Source organism: Suncus etruscus, chromosome 5 (assembly GCF_024139225.1).
Source record: "Suncus etruscus isolate mSunEtr1 chromosome 5, mSunEtr1.pri.cur, whole genome shotgun sequence".
In the NCBI taxonomy this organism is placed as follows: domain Eukaryota; kingdom Metazoa; phylum Chordata; class Mammalia; order Eulipotyphla; family Soricidae; genus Suncus; species Suncus etruscus.
The window spans coordinates 95820014-95842715 of NC_064852.1; the positions used below are offsets into that span (position 1 = coordinate 95820014).

A 22702-nucleotide genomic window follows, 5' to 3' on the forward strand; every position below is an offset into this window, starting at 1 on the left:
CTCAATTCCTCCCACTCCTGCCCCTGAAAATGGACACTATCAAATGTAAGTAAAATTATATAACAACTAGAAAATTTGTACATTGTCAAGGAGAAGGCAAATTTGCACCACCACTTTGGAAAATGTATATATATATATATATATATATATATATATATTTAATAAAGTAAAGCATATTCATACCATATGATCTAGCATTACTACCCCCAGATATTTACCCAAGCTAACCCAAAGCCTCTGCATCCAAGAAAATCTATAGATTAAAGTATGTCTTCATTTTAACTGCTTCAAACTGAAAATAACCTGAATTTCCCTTGACTGGGGAACAGATGAGGAAAACATAGTACATGGTCCAGTGAGCCTGTAGAGGCTTAGAGAACCTGCCTTATACCTGTATGGACACAAGAGATAATCTCCTATGCTCTACATGCACAGAGCGTTATCAGGGCAGATGTTTGTGATTCCCCAGCACCACAAGTGATTTCTGGCTTCAGAAGTGGGTTTGGCCTTGGTATACATCATCACTAAACAGAAGTGTGAGTGGCATGTGTGAAGAGTCATGTCCTGTGGCAGGCATGTATATGAGCTCCTCAGTAACCCCAGAAGAGTACCACTGTTGTAAATGTATGTGCCTCAACTATCCAAGTACATATGCAAGCACCACAACTGAAGAAGTGCAAACCTCCTTGAACATTTTGGTTGAATATGTGAGCCCTGTGGAGTCAGGCATGTGTGCAACTTCTGGTCATTGCAGCAAAAACATCAATAATGGAAAGGGGCTGGAAATAATAAAATGCTTAGAAAAAGCCCTCTAGGGTACATCCACACATATGGACTATTATATGGCAATACAGGGAAAAAGCCATACAGACAGTCTATGGATGAGTTTCAAAGGCATCTGTTCAGAGAAAGAAGCCAGACTGAAGAGGCTACGCATGATAGGATTCTATTTGCATGATAGGCAAGACAAACCTCTAGGGACAGAAAGCAGTAAGAGCTAGCCAAAACGGGACTAGAAAGATATCACAACTGGTAAGGTGTTTGTCTTGCATATGGCTGACCCTGGTTTGGTTCCCCAGCATCCTATATGGTTCCCCTAAGCCTGGAAGGGATAATGGAAGGAATAATTCCTGAGCACAGAGACAGAAATAAGCCCTGAACACTGTTGGGTGTGGCCCCAAACAAAACAAACAAAAAAAGAACCTGCTAGAATTGGGAGTTGGAGAGGTAACGCATACAAAGGAATATGGGAGAAACTATTGGCATGATGTTATAGATCTTGGTCATTCCATGATATATGAATTTGTTAAAACTCAACAGAATTGAATATATGTAGTTTAATTTTATCTTTTTGTTGTTGTTTTTTTCTGTCCATGACCCAGTTTAATTTTATCTTAATTAATTATTTTTCTTTTGGATCACCTACCAGGCAATGCTCAGAGATTACCCCTGGCAAGACTCAGAGGACTTATGAGATGCTAGGCATTGAACCCTCATTGGTTGTATGCAAAACAAGCACCCTTCCCACTGAACTATTTTTCCAGCTCCAATCTTAATTTTTTAAATCTCTCAAAATTGACTCATAAGAAAAAAAGGATTAGAATCCCTGACACCAGACAACAATTAAAATGCTAACTAAAATTGTGTCTGTTTAGCCCTTTCTTTCCCTCAGCCTGTCTCTGAACAGAAGGTCTCTAGAGTGTCTATAGAGCCTGACTTCATCCCAACTCTGGTCAGTCCACTCCCACTGTAGGCTCATGCCTGAAGCAGCACCAGGTAAGGCTAGATAGAGACTAGAGTAAAAATATTTGTGCCTTGTTTATTAAAGGAGTGTGACATTTGGTTATTAAAATGCAACTGTTCCTATGACTGAGACTCTAGATAAAGCTGTAAATACTGGAGCTGACTTGATGAATTTGCAGTGCCAGAGATGGCACTCAGGGTCTTTCACATGCAAAGCATATGCTTTTTCCTGCTTAGCCATATCTCCAGCCTGGGTTTGACTTTAAATAGAGCCATGAAACAAATAGGTCCTCAGAAGGGATTAAAAGGAACAGGAGAAAGAATCAAGTGATTAAGCACATTTCTTTGTGGAGCTCACTTTGAATAATACAAGGTGTACATGCAACTGGTGTGCTAATTACAAGTGACGCTGATCTAACCTGCATGTGCTCAGTAGGGAATGCCTTGTGACTGTGTGGTATTTGAGTTTAACGTGTATCATGTGATAAAACTCATTTCCTAAAATATGATGCCAAAAGATATTTCTAGAGGAAATTATTAGGCTCCCTATGTAAGGAATATATCAGATATTAATATATTAGATATATAAGCAATAAATCAGAAAGGGGCAATCCTGTGATCAGAGAGGGTCTCAGAGACCTCAGACAGACCACAAATGGAAAAATATAAGATATTTACTAGAAGGAAGAGTTGGCACATATTCATGGCTGACACTGAAGTCAAACAGTACCTGATGCAAGGGAAAAATATTTGTTGAATGTCTGCATAGAACTTGGAAGTGGCTGCCAGGAAAATGAGAAATGGATAACTTTTATTCCTGGAGGCTTCAATCGCCTGTTTATCTATTTACAGTCATAGCAATTTTATAGCTGAAAAGCTCATGAGGGGGCTGGAGAGATAGCATGGAGGTAAAGCGTTTGCCTTTCATGCAAGAGGTCATCGGTTCGAATCCCAGCGTCCCATATGGTCCCCTGTGCCTGCCAGGAGCAATTTCTGAGCATGGAGCCAGGAGTAACCCCTGAGCACTGCCGGGTGTGACCCAAAAACCACAAAAAAAAAAAAAAAAAAAAAAGAAAAGCTCATGAGGTGAGTTCTAGCCTAGCAAAGGTCCTGAGTGCTCCAAAAAGTCCCCAAAGATGAAGGGAATGGTCTGGGTTGCTCTGTGGAACCATAATTGGAAATCTCCCTCTAAAGATGAAACACAAATGAAGCCAATTTTGTTCAAATTCTCCAAGGAGAATACTTTTATTTATATATTCTTCTTGCATACGCTAAAACACACAGTGTGAATTTCCTTTCTTTGAAACAGTTGTGAGCCTGGTCAGTTAATCTGAGATCTTCAGAAGGTCTTCGGGAACACTGCCTTAGGTTGGAGCAAAGCGAGTCACAGATATTGGTCATGAGCTACTAAAAAATTACAGACTAGTTATTTCCAATACTTCCTGGAAAAGCTTTGAGAACACTAGACATACAAGCAGAGAGGAGGTAATAGGGGTTACTTAAGTAATGGGATTTCCATATATAGGCTCTATATACAGTATCAGAATTCCTTTACAGACAGTAAACTTAGGCTTAAATCATCATTTTAAGGGCACTCTAATAGAAGTACAAGTCTCACTGATTTAAATCTTTCTCTTTGGCTCACAAAAATACACAGAAATACCATAAACAGTATTCAGAACTCACTGCATTAATATATAAATAAAGTACCTTACAAATGAGAAGAAAATACCAGACACCTCTTTAACATGGTAAATCTCTGAATATAAATAAGCAAATACTTCATTTACCTACAATTAAATAATCTTTGAATCATCATATGTGTTCTTCTTCTTTCCCTTTCCCTCCCCCCAACCCAAGGACAGACAACAATAACATACACAAGCGACATAAATTAACTTTAAAAACACAGCAGTAGCACACACATAATAGACTCTGGCTACTATTTCCCCTAATAGGAAACTAATGGGAAAGGTGTGTCTCTTGTCATCCATCCATCAGCACTTCAGAAGGTGGGAAAAACTCTGACACTGAGGTCAATGACCATTACTACCATTTTCCCTGGTTTCTCTAACATGACATTTACAAGAAAACATCTTTCCCATGGTACTTGTGCAGCATGGATGGCCCCTCCGTAACTGCTGAAGATGAAGTGATTTTGCGTGGAATAAGAGACATGCTGTGATCTATGACTAAGTCCCACTCACTACACACACAGAAATGCGAGAGAGGTATATAGAACTGTACATATATACTGTGTTCCTAATGTGCGACTTTTTTTTTTAGAAAGAACTTTATTTCCAGCTAACTATAACAAGCTTATGCAAGGTTTTTTAACAGTAGTCTTCAAGAGAGTGTGTGTTCTCTCTGTGAAATGGCCTAGGTGGTTCAGCAACATATAGAGGTTATTCTAGAATGCCAGAGGGTACAGGGAATTCTTGTAGACTTGGGTTTTGGGGAGGGGGATTTACAGGTCTTGGCCCAGCCTTTCTATCTCCTCAATGAGGAAGTCGATGTCAGACTGGGTGGCGGCAGGGTTCGAGATGACCATCCGGAAGAAGTTGGCCTTGTCTCCCTGGGGCTGGTAGCCAACCATGGTGGTGCCAGACTCCATCATCAGTGCTTTGATCTTGGGAGCCACCTTGAGATGGAAACCATAAAACAAAACTCAAGACTCAAGAAGTTATGCTGACTGGATTGGATTCAAAGGAAGGATGCATAAAAGGAAGGACCTTGTTTTGTGAGATTCAATTTGTGAGATTGATTACTTGTAATGAAAATAAAACAAACCAAAAATTATTTTTTTGTGTGTTTTTGGGTTATAACCAGTGGTACTCAGGGCTTACTCCTGGCTCTCAGCTCAGGAAGGCATGAGAGACACTTTGGGGGTAAGGGACAGTGGTACCTGTATAAGGCAAGTGCCCTGCCCACTGAACTCTGTGGTACCCAGAACAAATTTTTTATGTGACTAGGCTTTCAAACCACAATCTGGAAACTGAAATCTTTGTAAATACTATTTTTTTAGTCCTCTTCTATTTGCTCAAACTTGTTGGAATAAAAAAATATAAAAAGCCATAAACATCTCAAGATTAATAGTATTTTCTTTTTTTAACAAAGCAATCCATTTTTTGCGTGGACAAAAAGATAAATGTGCTTATTATATTTCTATTTATACTGACATTAAGACAAGGTACTATTATATATCCAGGTTTCCTCTGTAATATCTTTCTGACCTGAGGATATTTTTTTAAACAGATCGAGTCTAATCAAGAATATTCCTAGAAGTATGAACATTATCAGTTTCCCTGAACAAGCTAGCTCTTTCAGTGAAGTGAGGTATCCTTTTAAGATTCCCATTATCTCTAAATTACACCTAGGGGACAATCTGAACCCAAGAAAAAGCATGTAAAAAGATGATATACAGAGACTAGTAACTTCCACGATTACAATTTTTCATCTTTCCCTCACAGAAAGGCACATTAGAGTGAAGACATTTTGACCAGATAGGGGAGTTGTCATGGGTTAGATAAGACAAGAAGCAATGTCTTACCCTGTGCAGCTTCTCCAGTCGCTCAGGGCTGTCGGGAACGCCCCTGAGGCTTTGTGGAATATACCAGAAACAGACGTTTGTATGTTCAGGCTGCAAACATTTTCATAAACAAGCGAACAAAACAGAAAATGATGAAAACCTGAGAGTTTTACCAACTATTCCATTCTCTTGAAAAATGATGTTACTGCTATAATCAAAACATGCCCAGATTATACAATCAAACCTAACAAAAGAGCCATTTCTCATGATTTTGGTTTTTATTGTTTTTGCTTTTTGGGCCACACCCAGTGATGTGCAGGGGTTACTCCTGGCTATGCGCTCAGAAATTGCTCCTGGCTTGGGGGACAATATGGGATGCTGAGGGAATTGAACACGGTCTGTCCTAGGTTAGCGTGTGCAAGGCAAACACCCTATTGCTTGCACCATCGCTCTGGCCCCTCTCAAGACAATTTTTTTTTTTTTTTTGGTTTTTGGGCCACACCCGCTTGACGCTCAGGGGTTACTCCTGGCTATGCGCTCAGAAATCACCCCTGGCTTGAGGGGATCATATGGGACACTGGGGAATCAAACCTCGGTCTGTCCTAAGCTAGCCCTTGCAAGGCAGACACCTTACCTATAGTGCCACCTTCCCGGCCCCTCTCAAGACAATTTTTAAAACAATGCCACCAATGTTAAACCTTTAAGTATTAAACATTGATTACATTTTGGTAGTTTTTCAAAAGGGTTTATTTATTTATTTTTTTTGCCATTTGATAGTTCCTCAGATCTAGAACATGATTGCAATTCTGTTTATTTTAGTGATGAACTTTTTTTTGTTTAATGATATCAATGTTGAAACCTTTCTTAGGATACAGGATGACCATAATGGATATCAATACTGTTCTAAACTATAACAGTTTATTGGGATGCCTAGAACTGTTCTGGATCACAACTTAGAGGCTCCTCAATGTCTTTTGGTTATTCTATATTGTTAGAGTTTTTTCCCAATTGCTGTTTGCTATTAACATTCCTGCTTTTAAGTGGCTTCAGACATCACATTTGTTTCCAATCTGCTAATAGAATTTACAAACAGTTTAAGTGGTCACAGTGAACTCCTCAGGGCTGTCTGTTCACTGGGTGACTGGTGAGTTCCTCATAATTTAGGTTGCCTGATAAATGAACTAGTTGAATATAAATGGTCTCATATTACAATACATTATGAGTGGACTTTCTTTTATTCAATACTGGCACCTAATCCATCTTTCTTTAACCAACTGCAAGCTCCATTAGCTCAGAGACAGTATCTATTTTGGTCATTACTATATGACCCAGCTACTGGCATGGAGCCTGGCATACTGTGGACACTCAGTCAATGCTGGTGTGATAAGCACTTTGCTGTTAATGTGGATAGGAACTCAGGGAAGACACATTTTTACTTTATTCTCCTTATAGCAATGCTATGGAGAAAACTTCATTATAGAAGCTAAGAATATTCCCATCCCATTAGCTTTTTGGAACTGAGAAACAATTTTAGTATGTAAATTTCATAAATTAATAAGACACACCCGGGAATGATAAATGATTCATCTCTACCAAGGAAAGATATCTTGTCTAGAAGTGGGCTGACCAACAGCGACATCATTTTAGAAGAAGAAAAGACAAAGAACCATCCCACCTCTGACAGCTAGCTTATGAACACCGAGGGAGTTAAACAAAGAGTTTTCCTAAGAGTAAAAAAATCCCTAAGCAGATTCTGGCAGGGGGAAAATATAGTATCAGGAGCTTCCCTTGACATATTTTTCCAGAAATGCTGTGCATCTCATCTTGTCTTTAATGACATCTTACCTCACCATCAAAAACCATCTCGAATTCTTCTCTGTTTTTAATCTTGACATACAGGTACTCAGCCAGGTCCAGGCATTTGTTGATTTGATTTTCAAATCCTACTGTGCCCTGTTTTTTATTTAAAAAAAAAAAAAGTCATATTAGTTGATGAAAGTTGCACTGCCAGGTGAATGGAGTTTGAGAAGGCTGTGCTGCTCTAGGCTATTGGAAGTAAACAGAAAAATATTCTTGAAGATGTAAAAAACCATCCAATACATACAACTTTTATACAGTACATGCAAAAATTAAAGAGTGCCTACCTTCCTTTAATAGCATTATAGAAGCCAAAAGATGATAAAGTGGGCTTGCCTTGCATATGTCTGACTTGGGTTCAATACCTAGTATCCCAGATAGTCCCCTGAGCACCACCAGGAGTGATCACTGAGAACAGAGTCAAAAGTAAACCCTATGTGCCACTAAATGAGGCCCAATCATAAAAAATGAAAATAATAAAGGCACTGTAGTCTCTAAGGAGTTATTCTCATGAAGACTTTTAATATCCTGATAGAATGGACAATCTTCACACAAAACTTAGTCTGGTTTGCTTTAGCATGGCACAACACAAAATGCTGTCAATGACTGAAGCCAATATATAATACCTGTTTTTGATAAAATGAGTGTAGGGAATGAGCTACAAGAAACTTTTATAGTAATTTGGCAGAATAATGTTATGACTACTGAGCCTAATTTTATAAATAAGTATGTGTACTTTGTATGTTCTTTATTTAATTTTTTATTTCATTTATGTTCTTTAAAAATTTGTTACTGTATCAGTCCACGGTACGTGGAAAAACAAACAAATCCAATTATTCAGTGATAGTTTGAGAAATACAATCTAGAACCCACCTTTCTCCGCAAAACATATCCTAACTAAATGTGTCCCCTATACTCCAAAGGCAGGCAGACAGCCTTTCATGGAACACAGGATTATCTTTTTGGGGTGACAGGCAGGCAGGCAGCAGATGGAGAAGCCATCAGTCTCTGCACATGCCCTGAAATTGCATAAACTCCAACTATTGACAAACTGGTTGAGCACCAAGTTTCAAAAGCCATCATGGCTGATTAATAACAGCAGCATGCAGGTTGTTGAGTGGGTCGGTGCTAACAAGGAGAACAGATGCACAAGGCTGGCTTGTGGCCTGCTAAGAGTCTGGGTGAAGTCCAACACTGGCAGAGCCTGAACCTCCTCAAGTATCAGTGCTGAGTGTGCATCCTCGCTAGTAAAAACACTTTCCTCTTGGGATGAATTCCAAAAGGATGAAGTCCAGGGTCCACCTCAGCAACCGTCACACTAGGAGCCAAACTTCTGGCAGATGGGTCAAGAGACTATTGTTAGGCCTGATGAAAATACAAGCATCAGTATACAGGCTAGATAGTTATTATATTTCTAACAATAGGGTTCTTTTTCTTGTTGCCATTTATGGCTGTTTATATGCTAAAGATATCTATAATTACTTTGTGATAGAAACCAAATATAGATATTTGGTGGGGGGTGCACAACTAGCTGTGCTCAGGGCTTACTCCAAACTCTACACTCAAGGATGAATCCTGGTGGTGCTAAGGGGACCATATGAAGTATTGCTCATAGAACCTAGGTCAGCTATGTGCAAGGAAAGAACCTTATCTGCTGCACTAACTATCCGGTCCACTTTCAGACAATTTTTATTATATGGCAAAATGACACAATAAACCAAAAACTAATAATCTATTAAATTCTTCCTTTTAAAGAAATGCTTATGAATGTTTTACTGGAAATCTTGTTCTTTTTGTATTAAGGGACCCAACCTTAAATAAAAATGATTAAAGTTAATTTATAGTACATAAAAACAATGGATGTGCTAAAAAGCTGTGAAATAAAAATTTTTTACATGATTACATAATAGTACTTTTGGGGGATAGACACATAGTACAGTGGGCAAAGTACTTGTCTTGCACATGGTAGACCTAGATTTGATCCCCTAGCCTCTCATATGGTCCCTGAGCCCATCAGAAGTGACTCTTTTTTTTTTTTTTGGTTTTTCGGGCCACACCCATTTGATGCTCAGTGGTTACTCCTGGCTAAGTGCTCAGAAATCGCCCCTGGCTTGGGGGAACCATATGGGACGCCGGGGGATCGAACCGCATTCTCGGTCCTTCCTTGGCTACAGAAGTGACTCTTGAGTGCAAAGCTAGGAGTATACCCCTGAACACTGCCATGTGTGGTTCTAAAACAAAACAAACAAAACCAAACTCCCCCAAACCCAAAACTCTATGACAAATAGCAATCTTATCCCAATAGTTTGCTTTCTATCTTTAGACATAGAAATGCAACCTGAAAGACTGATGAACACAGAAACTACATGCAATTTTTTTTTTTTTGATTTTAGGGCTACACCCGGTGACGCTCAGGGGTTACTCCTGGCTATGTGCTCAGAAATCGCTCCTGGCTTAGGGGACCATATGGGATGCCAGGGGATCAAACTGCGGTCTGTCCTAGAGTAGTGCAGGCAAGGCAGACACCTTACTGCTGGCGCCACTGCTCTGGCCCAACTTTTTCTAACACTAGAGTTTCTCAGAATAAATAAATTAGGCTTAAAGAAAGAATATTATACTAAATAAAAATAATTGGAAAATTACTATTTATGCAGAACTTAAAAACTGCCACATATATTCCATATCTGTGGAAGTCTCATTAATGAATTCAGGATTCTGCATATAATGCAGTAGTTTTATCTTTATTTTTCTGAACATCTGCACTAAATAATTTCAGCATTCCTAAGGAGGGCTGTATAAGTTTTGTCTTTGCATAATTTTCAGTTGCTATAAGAAAATTTCATGCTAATTGAAGTTGAGGAGATTGAATGGAAGGAGAGAAGATTTGTCAGAAGAAATAAAGTGATTTTTTCCATAAAAATAGTTAACTCAATTATCTAGATATTGATTACACATACCGTGAAATTATTTGTCATATATTTCTTTGCATTTGGGGGGGGTCAAGCAACCTGTAAAAATTACATTTGTGCTCTATTTCCTGAATCCTCTTTCTTTGTACCTTTGCTTTCCACATGAGCCAGAACTTGAAAATGTCCACATGACGTCCACACTGAATTGCTTTGTCCCCTGTGTCATAGGAGACATCATACTGCTTGTCTGGCTGGAAGAGGTATCCTGCACACATCTGGTTGCATCCTTGGAGTATACCCTGTTATGAAAATCAAAAAAGGATACAGCTGCACTTAGGGCTCGAAGATGCGAAGGCCTGGAATCTCAGGTGATCTTCCTTCTTATGTCACTATAAGGCTTTGCATGGGCTCTGGTGTCCTTCTCTAAAGTAGCTTTTGGAAAATCTATTGCCTGCTTCCCTCTCACTCTTATTAGAAAATGACTTTTTTGGTTCAGATGCCCTATAGTAAAAGCTTTACCATCCCACTATTCCTCCAGAGACATTTGGAAATGTATGTGGGTTTTGGGGGTTGTTTCAAAGACTGGAAAGTTTGGGATGTAAAGTTTCTTTATTGGTGAAACAGTCTCATGCACTGAAAACATTTTTCTCTCCAAAAACTCCTCCCAATGTTTCATCTGCCCCAGGCTTTCTCTGAGGTGAGCAGGTACTCTCTTAAAAAGTAAGAAGTATATACAGGTCTGGCTCCTACATGCTTAAGGCAGACTTCATCCATGCACAGATATTAGTGATATAACAATACTTTCTTAAAGCCAGGACCCAAGCATGAACAAAGAACCATTTACAGAAGCTCCCTGATCAATATTCCTTGCTATCCTACAGTGAGATCTGCACTTGTCACTCTGCCTAGTTTTTTGGGGATCACAAATTCATACTAAGAATTTAAAGTACAGGAACCAGAAAGATTTTAGAGGGTAGGCCACTTGCAATACAAATAGCCAAACTTGGTTTGATTCCCACAATCCATATTGTTCCCCAGAATCTTCCAAACATAACCTGGAGTAAGCTCTGAGCACAGCTGGGTGTGCCCCCCAAACCAATCAAACAAACATCAAAACCAACCAAAAGAACTTAAGGTATATTCACTAGTTCTTTGTTCAGAGTTTGGGAGTTGGTGCCTCACCTATTTTTGTTCCTTTCATGCATACAAACATAAAAGGAACATAAAAGAACACAAAATAAATTGAGTTTCTATCACCTGCAGGAGCGTGAACACTGATCAAGAAAGAAGGTGGCAGACAGCAAGAGCCAGGAAGGGGCTCAAAATTCAGGCTGCCAGATGGGGCAAGATAAAACAATCCCAAGGGAACTTTAGGCAAATTTAGGAGTTCCCCCTGAAGACTTGTGAGAGTCACCCAGGATATTCCCTTCCTGGGCTTCTCTCTCTGGGGGCGGGAACAGACCTTTTCCCTGACGAGGATGGCAGAACATTGCAGAAGCACTCCCATCATCTTGTGAGGGTTCCAGGTAACAGAATTGGCCCTGAAAGAAGCAACAATACCTTGAGAGAACAGGTGTCACAGGTCAACTGTTCTGGGGAGAAAAACACTGCCTACTGCAAACCAAGGCCATGCACACTTTCAACACAGAGTCCTCTGCCCAGCCAGTTCAAACAGTAGATGTAGACTGACTGCCTCTCCGACAAACTCATAATAGGAGTTAATCTCTGTGAAAAGCAGTTATTATGTGTCCTCCATTCTGAGTTTCGCAGGTATCAGAACAGTTCTGTGAAAATCTCAGGCTTTGAAGGCAGATGGTCTCATGTGATATTTACAAATTTGTGTGGGTTACATTACCCTATTGTGCCTCCCATCTACAAAATTGAGTTGAATTGTCTACTTCATGGAATTGAATGCAGGAAGGAGAAAGTGAGTCAATGCAGACTACTGACAAGTTTACTAGAAGAGCTTTTTAAGACACAATGATGTGGAAATCAGGATCATTCCCTAATGTGAGCTATAGAAACGGAAATAGAAAAGGGTCAACATGTCATCCATAGTCACACAGTTGGGAGAGTGTTGGGGCCAAGATTCAAGTCTAGAACCTTACTGCAGAGCCAGTGCTCAGGAAGTGTACCCCTCCATAGTACAGACTTTAGGTGACACACTTGGCCTTCTCTCTGCTGTTCTATTTATCCTTATCGATAAAGTAGACTGGTGAAGCATTGTGAAGAGTGACACTCAAAAGCCAGGTTCAACTGGACAGTTCTAGACTTGTTTCAATGCTAACTGAACATAATACTGCCAATCTGGACTGCTATGATAGCTTAACAAGCATAGTCTCCTAGCAACCCCATTATGCTGCCAGACACAATTAAATGGTTAAGGAGCACACTAGCTAGGACATTACAGAAACAACACAGTGTAATGTTTGATGATTAAAAGTTGGGGAACTTGATTCTGTGGTTCACATACTCCTTCCCAATGGCGTAGGCCACAGCTGAGCTCTGAGTTTTAATACCTGTAAAAACTTTTTTCCCTGACAAAGCAATTGGTTAAAAATTATACTGCCTTTGCTCAGCTTGGAGTGACATCCTTGCTGTAAATATTCAACTTCTTCATTTTGCTTAAGTCCTTGGAGGAAAAATCATTTAGTATATCTGTGACTTCCGGTTAGATAAGTTCTCAGTTCCACGCAGGAGAGAGAAATATTTGAAGCATTTTCAATCAAATAATTAAAAATAAAAACAAAACTCTAGAGAAAGATCTATGCACAACTGTGAGTTGACTAACTGCTTATCTTATTAAAAAGCATTAATCACTTGATGATTTTCAATGAAGCCTATCTGAATCTTTAAAAGTAAAAGTGACATTACTTTATTATTTAAGGAAGATAAAGGGCCAGAGAGATAGTACAGAGGTTATCAGGCATTTGATGTGTATGTGGCTGACCTCAGTTTGACTGCTGATATGATTTATGACCCTCAAAGCAATGCCAGGAGTGAACCCTGGCCAAAAAACCAAGAGTAAGTCCTGAGCACTGCCAGGTGTGGGTCCCCCAGGAAAAATGGGGAAAGACATTAGCGTTAAGCCATATTAAAAAGTAGTATTGTCACTATGTACCTTAAATATTACTGTGAAAGATTTGTAAAATAAAAGTAGTAGACTTAATTATTTCTGTCATAACTATTACGTATCACTTGATCATTATTTTATTGTGTTAGGATAGTAGGTTCTATTTGAATTAAAATTTTACTTAGGCATCAATACCTAAAATATCAATTCCCTTCAGAAAAAGGTGAGTGCTTTAAAATATTAGGAAAGAGTCCAGTACAAAATGTTTCAAGTTTTCTTCAACTTGCTTGAGAGATGTGAACTGCAGGTGGACTAGCTCGTGGACTTGTCATATACTCTGAGCCAAGTTACAAGTTTGAAAAAACCATTTTTTTTTTTTTTTTTTGGTTTTTGGGTCATAGGGATCACTCCTGGCTCTAGGCTCAGAAATCAATCCTGGCAGGCTCAGGGGACCATATGGGATGCTGGGATTTGAACCATCGTCTTTTTACATGCAAGGCAAATGTCCTACCTCCATGCTATCTCTCTGGCCTGAAAAACTATTTTTCACAGACTTCATTCCACTCACCTGGACACTGGCCTTTCAAAGTGAAATGGGAAATAGACTCAGTAAAAGCAACAGAAATTCCAGCAGGGACAGAGAGAGCTCACTGGTTGGAGTAAAGACTTTGTATCTAGAAAGCACAGGTTCTATCTCTGGCACACATGGCCTCTGGAGTCTTGAGCCAAGAGTAGTCCTTAAGCTCTGCTGGGCGTGATGTCCACCACACTCTCAAATAAGAAAACAAAGGACCAGAGCAATAATACAATGACGAGGGTGTTTGCCTGTTATGTGGCTGATGTGATTTGATCCTCAGCATCCCATATAGTCCTCCAAGCCTGCCAGGAATGATTCCTGAGTGCATAGCCAAGAGTAATCCTTGAGTGCCACTAGGTATGGCCCAAAAAACAAACAGAAAAGAAAACCACTACCCACCTGGAAAAAAAATCAGATTAACAAACCAGAAACTCCAGCCAGAAACCCTGTTCTGAGGGAAAGGCTATGTGTTTGTCCTGATGCTTACTTAGTCCTGGACCACCTCTCTTCTGACCTCTCACCCTGCTCCAGCCACACTGGTTGCTTCGATGGTCCTCTGACTAATCAAGAGTTGGCCTGGGGCCGGAGAGATAGCATGGAGGTAAGGCATTTGCCTGGCATGCAGAAGGACAGTGGTTAGAATCCTGGCATCCCATATGGTCCCCAGAGGCTGCCAGGAGCGATTTCTGAGTGTAGAGCCAGAAATAACCCCTGAGCGCTGCCAGATGTGATCCAAAACCAAAAAAAAGAAACAAACAAAAAAGAGTTGGCCTATTTCAGGGCCTTGACATCTAGAATATTCTCCCTTGTCTTCCTCAATTGAACATCACCTGCAATGTCCCTACTTAGAGGATCCTTTCATCACCCTGTCACTAATGGTTGTTAAAGCCTGCTTCTCATTTCTTTACCATTATACAGGTTAAACTTTTTGTTTTGTCGGGACTGGGAAGATAGTTCAAAAGGTTGGAACACATATTTTTCATGTAGGTATCTTGAGTTCCATTCCTTGCACAACCAGGAGTAAATCCTGAGCATAGAGCCGGCAGTATCTCCTAGTACCTTTAGTCATAACACACAAAACAAAACAAAACTCCTGGGACCAAGAAGTAGTATAGCAGGCAAGCTGCTTGCATTACATGCAGCTGACCTGAATTCAATCCCTGGCAACCCATCTGATTCCCCAAGCCCTGCCAGGAGTGATACCTGAATGCAGATACAGAAGTAAACCTTGAGCACTGCCAAATCAACAAAAAGAAATCTCTTATTTTCTTATTTTCTGTCCCACTGAGCACAAGTTATGGGACTCTTACTTAATATCACCTTCCATCAATTATCTTTTTTTTTTTTTTGGTGTTTGGGTCGGAGTTACTCCTGGCTCTGCTTTCAGAAATTGTTCCTGGCAGGCTTGGCAGACCATATGGGTTATGGGATGTCAGGATTCGAACCACCATCTGTCTTGGATTGGCTACGTGCAAGGCAAATGCTCTCCCATTGTGCTGTCTCTCTGGCCCCAATGATTTTATTCTTCCTGCATGTAGCAGTTAGACATTTTGGGGGGACAAGTGCTGCATAAGATTAGAAGATACTAACCAAGCATTCATATCTAGGCTCAGGATAGGTGCTCAGTAATGATTTGTTCAAAGAGTCAATGAATGTGAATTCATTTTGGATTAACACCTAAGGATCAGGTCAATATCATAGCAGACTTAGGAAACTCATTGAGCTTAAGTAACAAGCTGAGTACTCAACTCTTTTCCTAAGCAGTCTGGTAGTGACAAAGAAGAGCAAAATAGCGTTCAGAGTGATAGCACAGCAGTAGGGCATTTGCCTTGCATGCAGCCAACCCAGTATGGACCTGAGTTCGATCCCCAGCATCCCATATGGTCCCCCAGGCCTGCCAGGAGTAACCCCTGAGCACTGCCAGGAATGGCCCAAAAACAAACCGAAAAAAGAGCAAAATAAACTAGAATTCTTTCCTGTTCTCTCATTAAAATTCCAAATCATTCCCTCTCTGGTAAGAACTTTTCTTTACTACCCTGGCACCTCACAAATCTGTCTACTATTGCCTTTACCACACTATGTTGTATCTATTTCTTTATGTCCTGAAGGAAGAGAAAGTATTGTTGCTTATTCATTAGACTAAGAAATCCTCAAATGGTCCCCTGGACTAGGAGTTCAGCCCAGGGGGCCTGTGGCTGGCTGTCCTGCCCAGAGCCCCCCAACATACCAGGCAAAGACCCAGAAATCCTGGCATGCGAGTGCTCTGAGCCCAGCCCTGCCCCTGTAGTTTTAAAAAAAAATAAAAAAAAAAATAAAAAAAAAAAAAAAAAAAAAAAGAAATCCTCAAATGTTAAATTTCCCTCTGCTGACCATATAATAAGTGCTCCAGGGCTGGAGGGATAGTCCAGTGAGTATAGAGCTTGCATTTTGCACATGCTTCAACCCCTGGAATCACATCTGATGCTCCAAACAATGCCAGAGTGATCCCTAAAGCTGAGTGTGACCCCAAGCCACAAAACCAAGTTTAAAAGAAACAAAAATAGATGTTCCTCACTTGGTAGCAATCCTCTACCAGGGAAGACACTACCACTGCTCTCACATTGACCTACTCAAAAGAGACTTCCCTTAACACCCAGAAGACTTAACAACAACAATGGCCTGCTTTCAGGACAGGGCTCTCTGCATTGCCCTCTAATTGTGAGGTGAAGTGAGGGGATGCTCCACAACATCCTGACTTTGATGTAGGATATGCACAGATTCCAGGATCTTTAACTACAGAAACCTGACACCAACAACGGTGACTGTGTGAAAAATAAAAGTGTATTGGCACTAGGGACAATGACTTGGGTTAGACAACCTAGTATGCCTGGAGCCTAGAGTTGGTTTTATGCCAGAAAACTTCAGGAGTAAGGTCTCTTTGTATTTAGGCCAAGACTTTTCTTTTCCATGCCCCCCATATTTTGCTGGACCTATGCAAACAACAATTGCCACTCTAACACTGTTTTAGCTGTGCTCCTTTGACTCTAATCCTTAAAAAAAAACACTTAAACTTTAGAGGTTAACTTAAACTAATATGCATGTGCATGGAACTTTAAAAAAAGTACTATGCCTTCAATGTTAAAGGAGTTACATAAATATTGTGGCTTTAGATTGCTTTGTGTACTGCTAAGAATTGTTATAATGAACTACAATTTGGGGACTTGAGGGACAAAGTAATTGTACATGGGTTTTGTTTTATTTTTCTTAATGCTTTTTGGCTGAAAGTTCAAAATTAAGGTGTCAGCAAGGGGATTTCTTCTGAGAATTCTGTTTATGGATGATTGTCTTCCCACTGTAATTTTACCTTGTCCTCTTTCTTTGCAGCTTTGATCTCATAATAAAAAACAAAATAGATGTTCCATACACGATTGTTGGAGAGGACTTAGAGGAAAATAAGGAACCTGGTCAAGAGGGAAACCACAGCAGAACAACAGAGCCAGCTGATTTGACGACCTTAAATGAAGAGGTCCTGGCACAATCCTTACCTTTCAATGCCACTGAGCTTATGGCGGTGCTTCCTGGACATGAGCAGCCCACCACCCCAGGCAGCCTGTGGATAAGAAGAGGGAGTTGTAAGAATAGCAATCAAGGCTGAAGAGATAATAATATAGTGGGTAGAACACTTGATTTGCCTGTGGCCAATCTAGGTCCGATTCCTAGCACTACCCATGTTTCCCTGAACCCTACTAGGAGCAATCTCTGGGTGCAGAGCCAGAAGCCTTGAATACCATCAGTTTTTCCAAAAACAAAAGGGGTGGGGGGGGGGGAGAAAGAATGAAGGAAGAAAGGTCCCTAAGCCTGGGTGTCCAGCCTCAGAGGCACAAAACAGAGTAAAAGACATAGATATGCCAGAAGCCCCATCATTATCCGTGTGTGTGTTTAGGGCTGATTTTTCTGAGAGTCTTTGAGGTAGAATTTTAAAGGCTTTCAAAGAAGCAGAAGGCTAGGGGTTCCACAATGGCCACAAATTTGTTGGGCACTGGCTACACACACTCCTCACGAGACACCTTGTGACATAGAAAACCTTCATTAGGCATTTGATTTGTTGAAGAGAGCATCCCCGGTCTATTAGTAAGAAATTAAATTTGTAAAAGGATGGTGAGAATATATATGCAGACACACATGTGAAATAATACATTTTGATTGTTGGAAAGATTTGAGATTAAAGCTCTTCGTTGATAAAATTTTACATATATGGCTTTAGTTTTCACATATATTTTCAGATCCTTTTTTTTTTTTTTTTTAAAGAAGAACTCCTAGATGGCTGGAAAGTAGCAATTGCTGAATGTACAGGTTCAGGGTCACTTCCTATGCACTGTATATTATCTTGTTCTCCCTCTAAAATCAATTCATATAGGCTATAAATGAGCCACAAAGGACAATAATTGGCCAGCAGGGAAGTGGTGAGTCCACAGGAAAAGCAGGCCTGAGGTATGGACTACAGTGAATGACAGGTTAGGGCCCTGAGAAGGGTGGAAACTATTAAGGCTTGAAGAGTGGGCTGGTAGGCCTTGGGAGAGAGCTTACATAGATAATAAGGAAAGGTGCTATCATTCCCAAATGGACTGGTCTACCTTCTAAGTTGCTTTACTTACATCCACATGCAGCCAAAGGTTGTATTTCTCGCAAATATCTGCGATCTCCTGTATTGGATCAAAAGCTCCATAGACAGTCGTGCCAGCAGTTGCATTAACATAAAGAGGGACAAATCCCTAAAAAAGGTAAGAGAAGAGGGTTGATCAGCTTTTGTAAACCATCCCCACCCATGTGACATGGGAGAATTGCCATAGCACTGATTTTTAACACCTCAGCTACACCGGTGTTGGTATCAGATACTAGCTCTGGAAGTATTCTTTGTGGATTCATTCACTCATTCACTTAGTTAACAAGTATTTTTTAAGTGACCTTTATGTCATTTTTGTGTCCCAGGACCCAAGGGAATGTTGGGACTAGAGCAGTAAGAGTAAAAGATAAAGATGCCTGTCTTTGCAGAATTTTATATCACAGTGGGAGGGTGACAAACAGTACACAAAATTAAATGAGCAAAATATTCCATATGTTTTGCTAAGTTTTATTGCAATATATAATAAGTGAGTAAGGCAGGAAAGAGTAATAAATGCTGGCATGATCAGAAGATAGTTTGGAAAATCTTCTAGGTACATTTTAGAGATTGTATTCTGTACTGATTATACTGAAGCATTGTTTGGTTATATAGGTCAATACACTAAACAGATACAGGGAGTCTTGGATATGGTAAATTTTGGATATAAGTAAGAAATAAATGAGTTAACAGAATAATAGGACTCAGACAGTGTTGAGAAAAATCTCAGAATCCTCGGCTTTACTAAAGTTCAGCTTCTCTGCTTCTTGCTTAATTCTAGAGAGATTTCCATTAATTGATACGACAACAAATAGAGTTAGAGAATGAGGTAACTAAAGAATATAACAAAAGCAACAAAATGGCAAATGGCCTGGCAGCTACCTGGCAAGACATTGTGGATATATCTGTTCTATGAATTTTTTTTTTTTACTTAGAAGGTTGAATTCAGGCTTCAGCTGAAGAACTGTGTGATATTCAACAGGTATTCTGTGCTCTCCTCAAATTCTATCTCAGCGAAGGGATGAAACAACACTTGCTTCTTGGAATCCATTTCCACCTCTTCTTCATTATCCCTTAAGGCCTGGATCAAACACTTTCAGAAAATCACAACCTCGAGACGCCATTTTCAGGGAGGGACTTCAGAGCATAAAAGCCGGCTATCCTTTGCAAAAGCTGGCTCCCTGTGTGTGACACCAGGCGGGGAAAATCCGCGAAAGTACACCGGCCCAGTGGGGCTCAGCTGTGAAAGACTGTGAGTGTGACCTGTCTATGTCTGTCTACTGTCCTCTTGCGTGAAACTCTTGCGAGTGGGGCAAAAAGAGCCTCCAGAAACCTCGCTCGCCCAGACGCCATTTTCAGGGAGGGACTTCAGAGCATAAAAACCGGCTATCCTTTGCAAAAGCTGGCTCCCTGTGTGTGACACCAGGCGGGGAAAATCCGCGAAAGTACACCGGCCCAGTGGGGCTCAGCTGTGAAAGACTGTGAGTGTGACCTGTCTATGTCTGTCTACTGTCCTCTTGCGTGAAACTCTTGCGAGTGGGGCAAAAAGAGCCTCCAGAAACCTCGCTCGCCCAGACGCCATTTTCAGGGAGGGACTTCAGAGCATAAAAACCGGCTATCCTTTGCAAAAGCTGGCTCCCTGTGTGTGACACCAGGCGGGGAAAATCCGCGAAAGTACACCGGCCCAGTGGGGCTCAGCTGTGAAAGACTGTGAGTGTGACCTGTCTATGTCTGTCTACTGTCCTCTTGCGTGAAACTCTTGCGAGTGGGGCAAAAAGAGGCTCAGAGGAGCACGGCCGCTCCGCTTCGCTACGCGGCCGTGCACTCTTTCTAAGGAAAGAACTCCATTGCAACAAGAAGGAAAAATCACACTAAGAACGGCGCTATATCACAGAAGCAAACATTTCTCTCTGGACTGTCTTCTCTGTTACATGCTCGGGCCTAAGATTTGACCCAGTGTGAGGCTTCATCCACGGAGGACTCCCCTCCCTTAGAGGCAAGTCAGCCCATCCAGAAAGGGAGGAGCCAGAGGAGTGTGCTGCCTACATCATATAGACAATGAATACCACTACAACACGTAGAAAAACCCACAATACAAATGTGACAATGGGGAAACAGCGCAGGCCAGCATCAGACATAGAGAATGAAGATGACAATTCTGAGGACCAGATAATGACTGAACAACTAATCAACCTCTCAGATAAGGACTTTAGACTAGCAATATGGAAGGTGCTCAACAGACTCCAAGAAACCATGGATCGAGTTGAACAGAACACTAATAAGAACCAAGAAAATATGAAGGCAGAAATGACAAAACTCCAAACTGAAATAACATGTCAACTAACAGGCCTGAAAAACTCAGTAAACGAAGTGAATGACAAAATGGATAAGCTCTGGGACAGGGTATCAGAAGCTGAGAATAGACTTGGTGCTGTGGAAGATGAGATACATAACAATTCCATACAGCAGGAGAGATTGGACAAAAAACTTAAAGCAAATGAGCAGACAATGGAAAAATTAGTCAAAGAATGGGAACAGACGAAAATAGAAGTCTATGATAAGATCAACAGAAACAACTTAAGAATCATTGGAGTCCCAGAGACCCAGGAAGAAAATTTCCAGGAAGAATCAATGGTCAAGAACATCATTAAAGAGAAACTTCCAGAGCTAAAGAATATATGTGATCAAATCCTGCATGCCCGAAGAGTACCAACCAAAAGAGACCCCAGAAAAACCACCCCAAGACACATCCTAGTCACAATGACAAATCCCACAGATAGAGACAGAATTCTGAAAACAGCAAGATCAAAAGGGGAAATCATGTTCAAGCAAGCTTCCCTGAGATTTACAGCAGACCTGTCACCAGAAACGCTCAATGCCAGAAAGCAGTGGTGGGATATTGTGACAAGACTGAATGAAATGAATGCTTCACCCAGAATACTATACCCAGCAAAACTCACTTTCCGGTTTGATGGAAGAATACATGGTTTCACAGACAAAAAACAGCTCAGAAACTTCACAGACACAAAACCAGTCTTAAGAGAAAAACTGAAAGACCTAATCTAAGACAAGACTACCCAAAAGACACACCAAATTTTGAAATAAAGATGGCGTTAAATCCCAGGACAATTCTTTCTCTCAACGTCAATGGACTAAATGCACCAGTTAAGAGACACAAAGTGGCTAAATGGATCAAAAAACTCAATCCAACCTTCTGCTGCCTACAAGAAACGCACCTGAATAGTCAGAACAAACATAGACTCAAAATAAAAGGCTGGAGAAAAGTTATCCAAGCAAACAACACCCATAAAAAAGCTGGAGTGGCCATACTAATATCAGATAATGCAAACTTTATACTCAGGAAGGTTGTAAGGGACAAAGACGGACATTTTATATTAATCAAGGGGTACGTAGAGCAGGAAGAATTCACTCTCCTAAACATATATGCACCGAATGAGGGGCCAGCAAAATATTTAATACAACTGCTGACAAATCTGAAAAATAATATCAACAACAACACAATAATTGTGGGGGACCTAAACACGGCTTTGTCAACACTGGACAGGTCAACCAGACTGAAACCCAACAAGAATATACTAGACCTGAGGAGAGAAATGGAAGAAAGAGGCCTAGTGGATATATATAGGACACTCCATCCCCAGAAACCTGGATACACATTCTTCTCCAATGTACACGGGACATTCTCCAGGATAGACTACATGCTGGCACATAAAACATACCTCCATAAGATCAAGAGGATAGAAATTTTGCAGACTACCTTCGCTGACCACAAGGCTCTGAAATTATTTGTGAACTCCAAAGGGACTCAGAAGAAACACTTTAACACCTGGAAGTTAAACAGCCTCATGCTCAATAACCAGTGGGTCCGAGATGAAATCAAGGAGGAAATAAAAAGGTTCCTGGAAACAAATGACAATAAAGACACAAACTCTCAGAACTTATGGGACACAGCAAAAGCAGTACTGAGAGGAAAATTTATAGCTTTGCAAGCACACATCAGGAAGGAAGAAGGAGCTTACCTGAGTAGCTTAATGACACAGCTAATAGAACTAGAAAATGCTCAACAAAAGGACCCAAGAACAGGAAGACAGAAGGAAATAACAAAGCTGAGAGCAGAAATCAACGAAGTGGAAACTCAAAAAACAATCCGAAAGATCAACGAAAGCAGAAGTTGGTTCTTTGAAAAAATAAACAAGATTGATAGACCACTGGCAAACCTAACAAAGAAAGAGAGAGAGAGAAACTTGATAACTCGTATCAGGAATGAAAAAGGAGAGATCACTACTGATATGACAGAGATTCAAAGGGTAATCAGAAACTACTTTGAAAAACTCTACGCCACTAAAAATGAGAA

At 40.5% G+C, this 22702-nt stretch overlaps 1 protein-coding gene across 1 annotated transcript in view; it reads right to left on the bottom strand.

Moving 5' to 3' along the window:
• Nucleotides 1-2958: 2958 nt before the first annotated feature.
• Nucleotides 2959-22702, bottom strand: part of GAD1 (glutamate decarboxylase 1) — a 58060-nt gene continuing 38316 nt past the window's right edge. The window contains exons 11-17 of the mRNA XM_049773433.1: nucleotides 18323-18439; nucleotides 17213-17277; nucleotides 11501-11579; nucleotides 10188-10337; nucleotides 7118-7225; nucleotides 5294-5383; nucleotides 2959-4384 (exon numbers count right to left, since the gene is read on the bottom strand). Of these exons, the coding sequence (XP_049629390.1) occupies nucleotides 4211-4384; nucleotides 5294-5383; nucleotides 7118-7225; nucleotides 10188-10337; nucleotides 11501-11579; nucleotides 17213-17277; nucleotides 18323-18439 (783 nt within the window). The 3' untranslated portion in view covers nucleotides 2959-4210. The remainder of the gene's footprint in view (nucleotides 4385-5293; nucleotides 5384-7117; nucleotides 7226-10187; nucleotides 10338-11500; nucleotides 11580-17212; nucleotides 17278-18322; nucleotides 18440-22702) is intronic.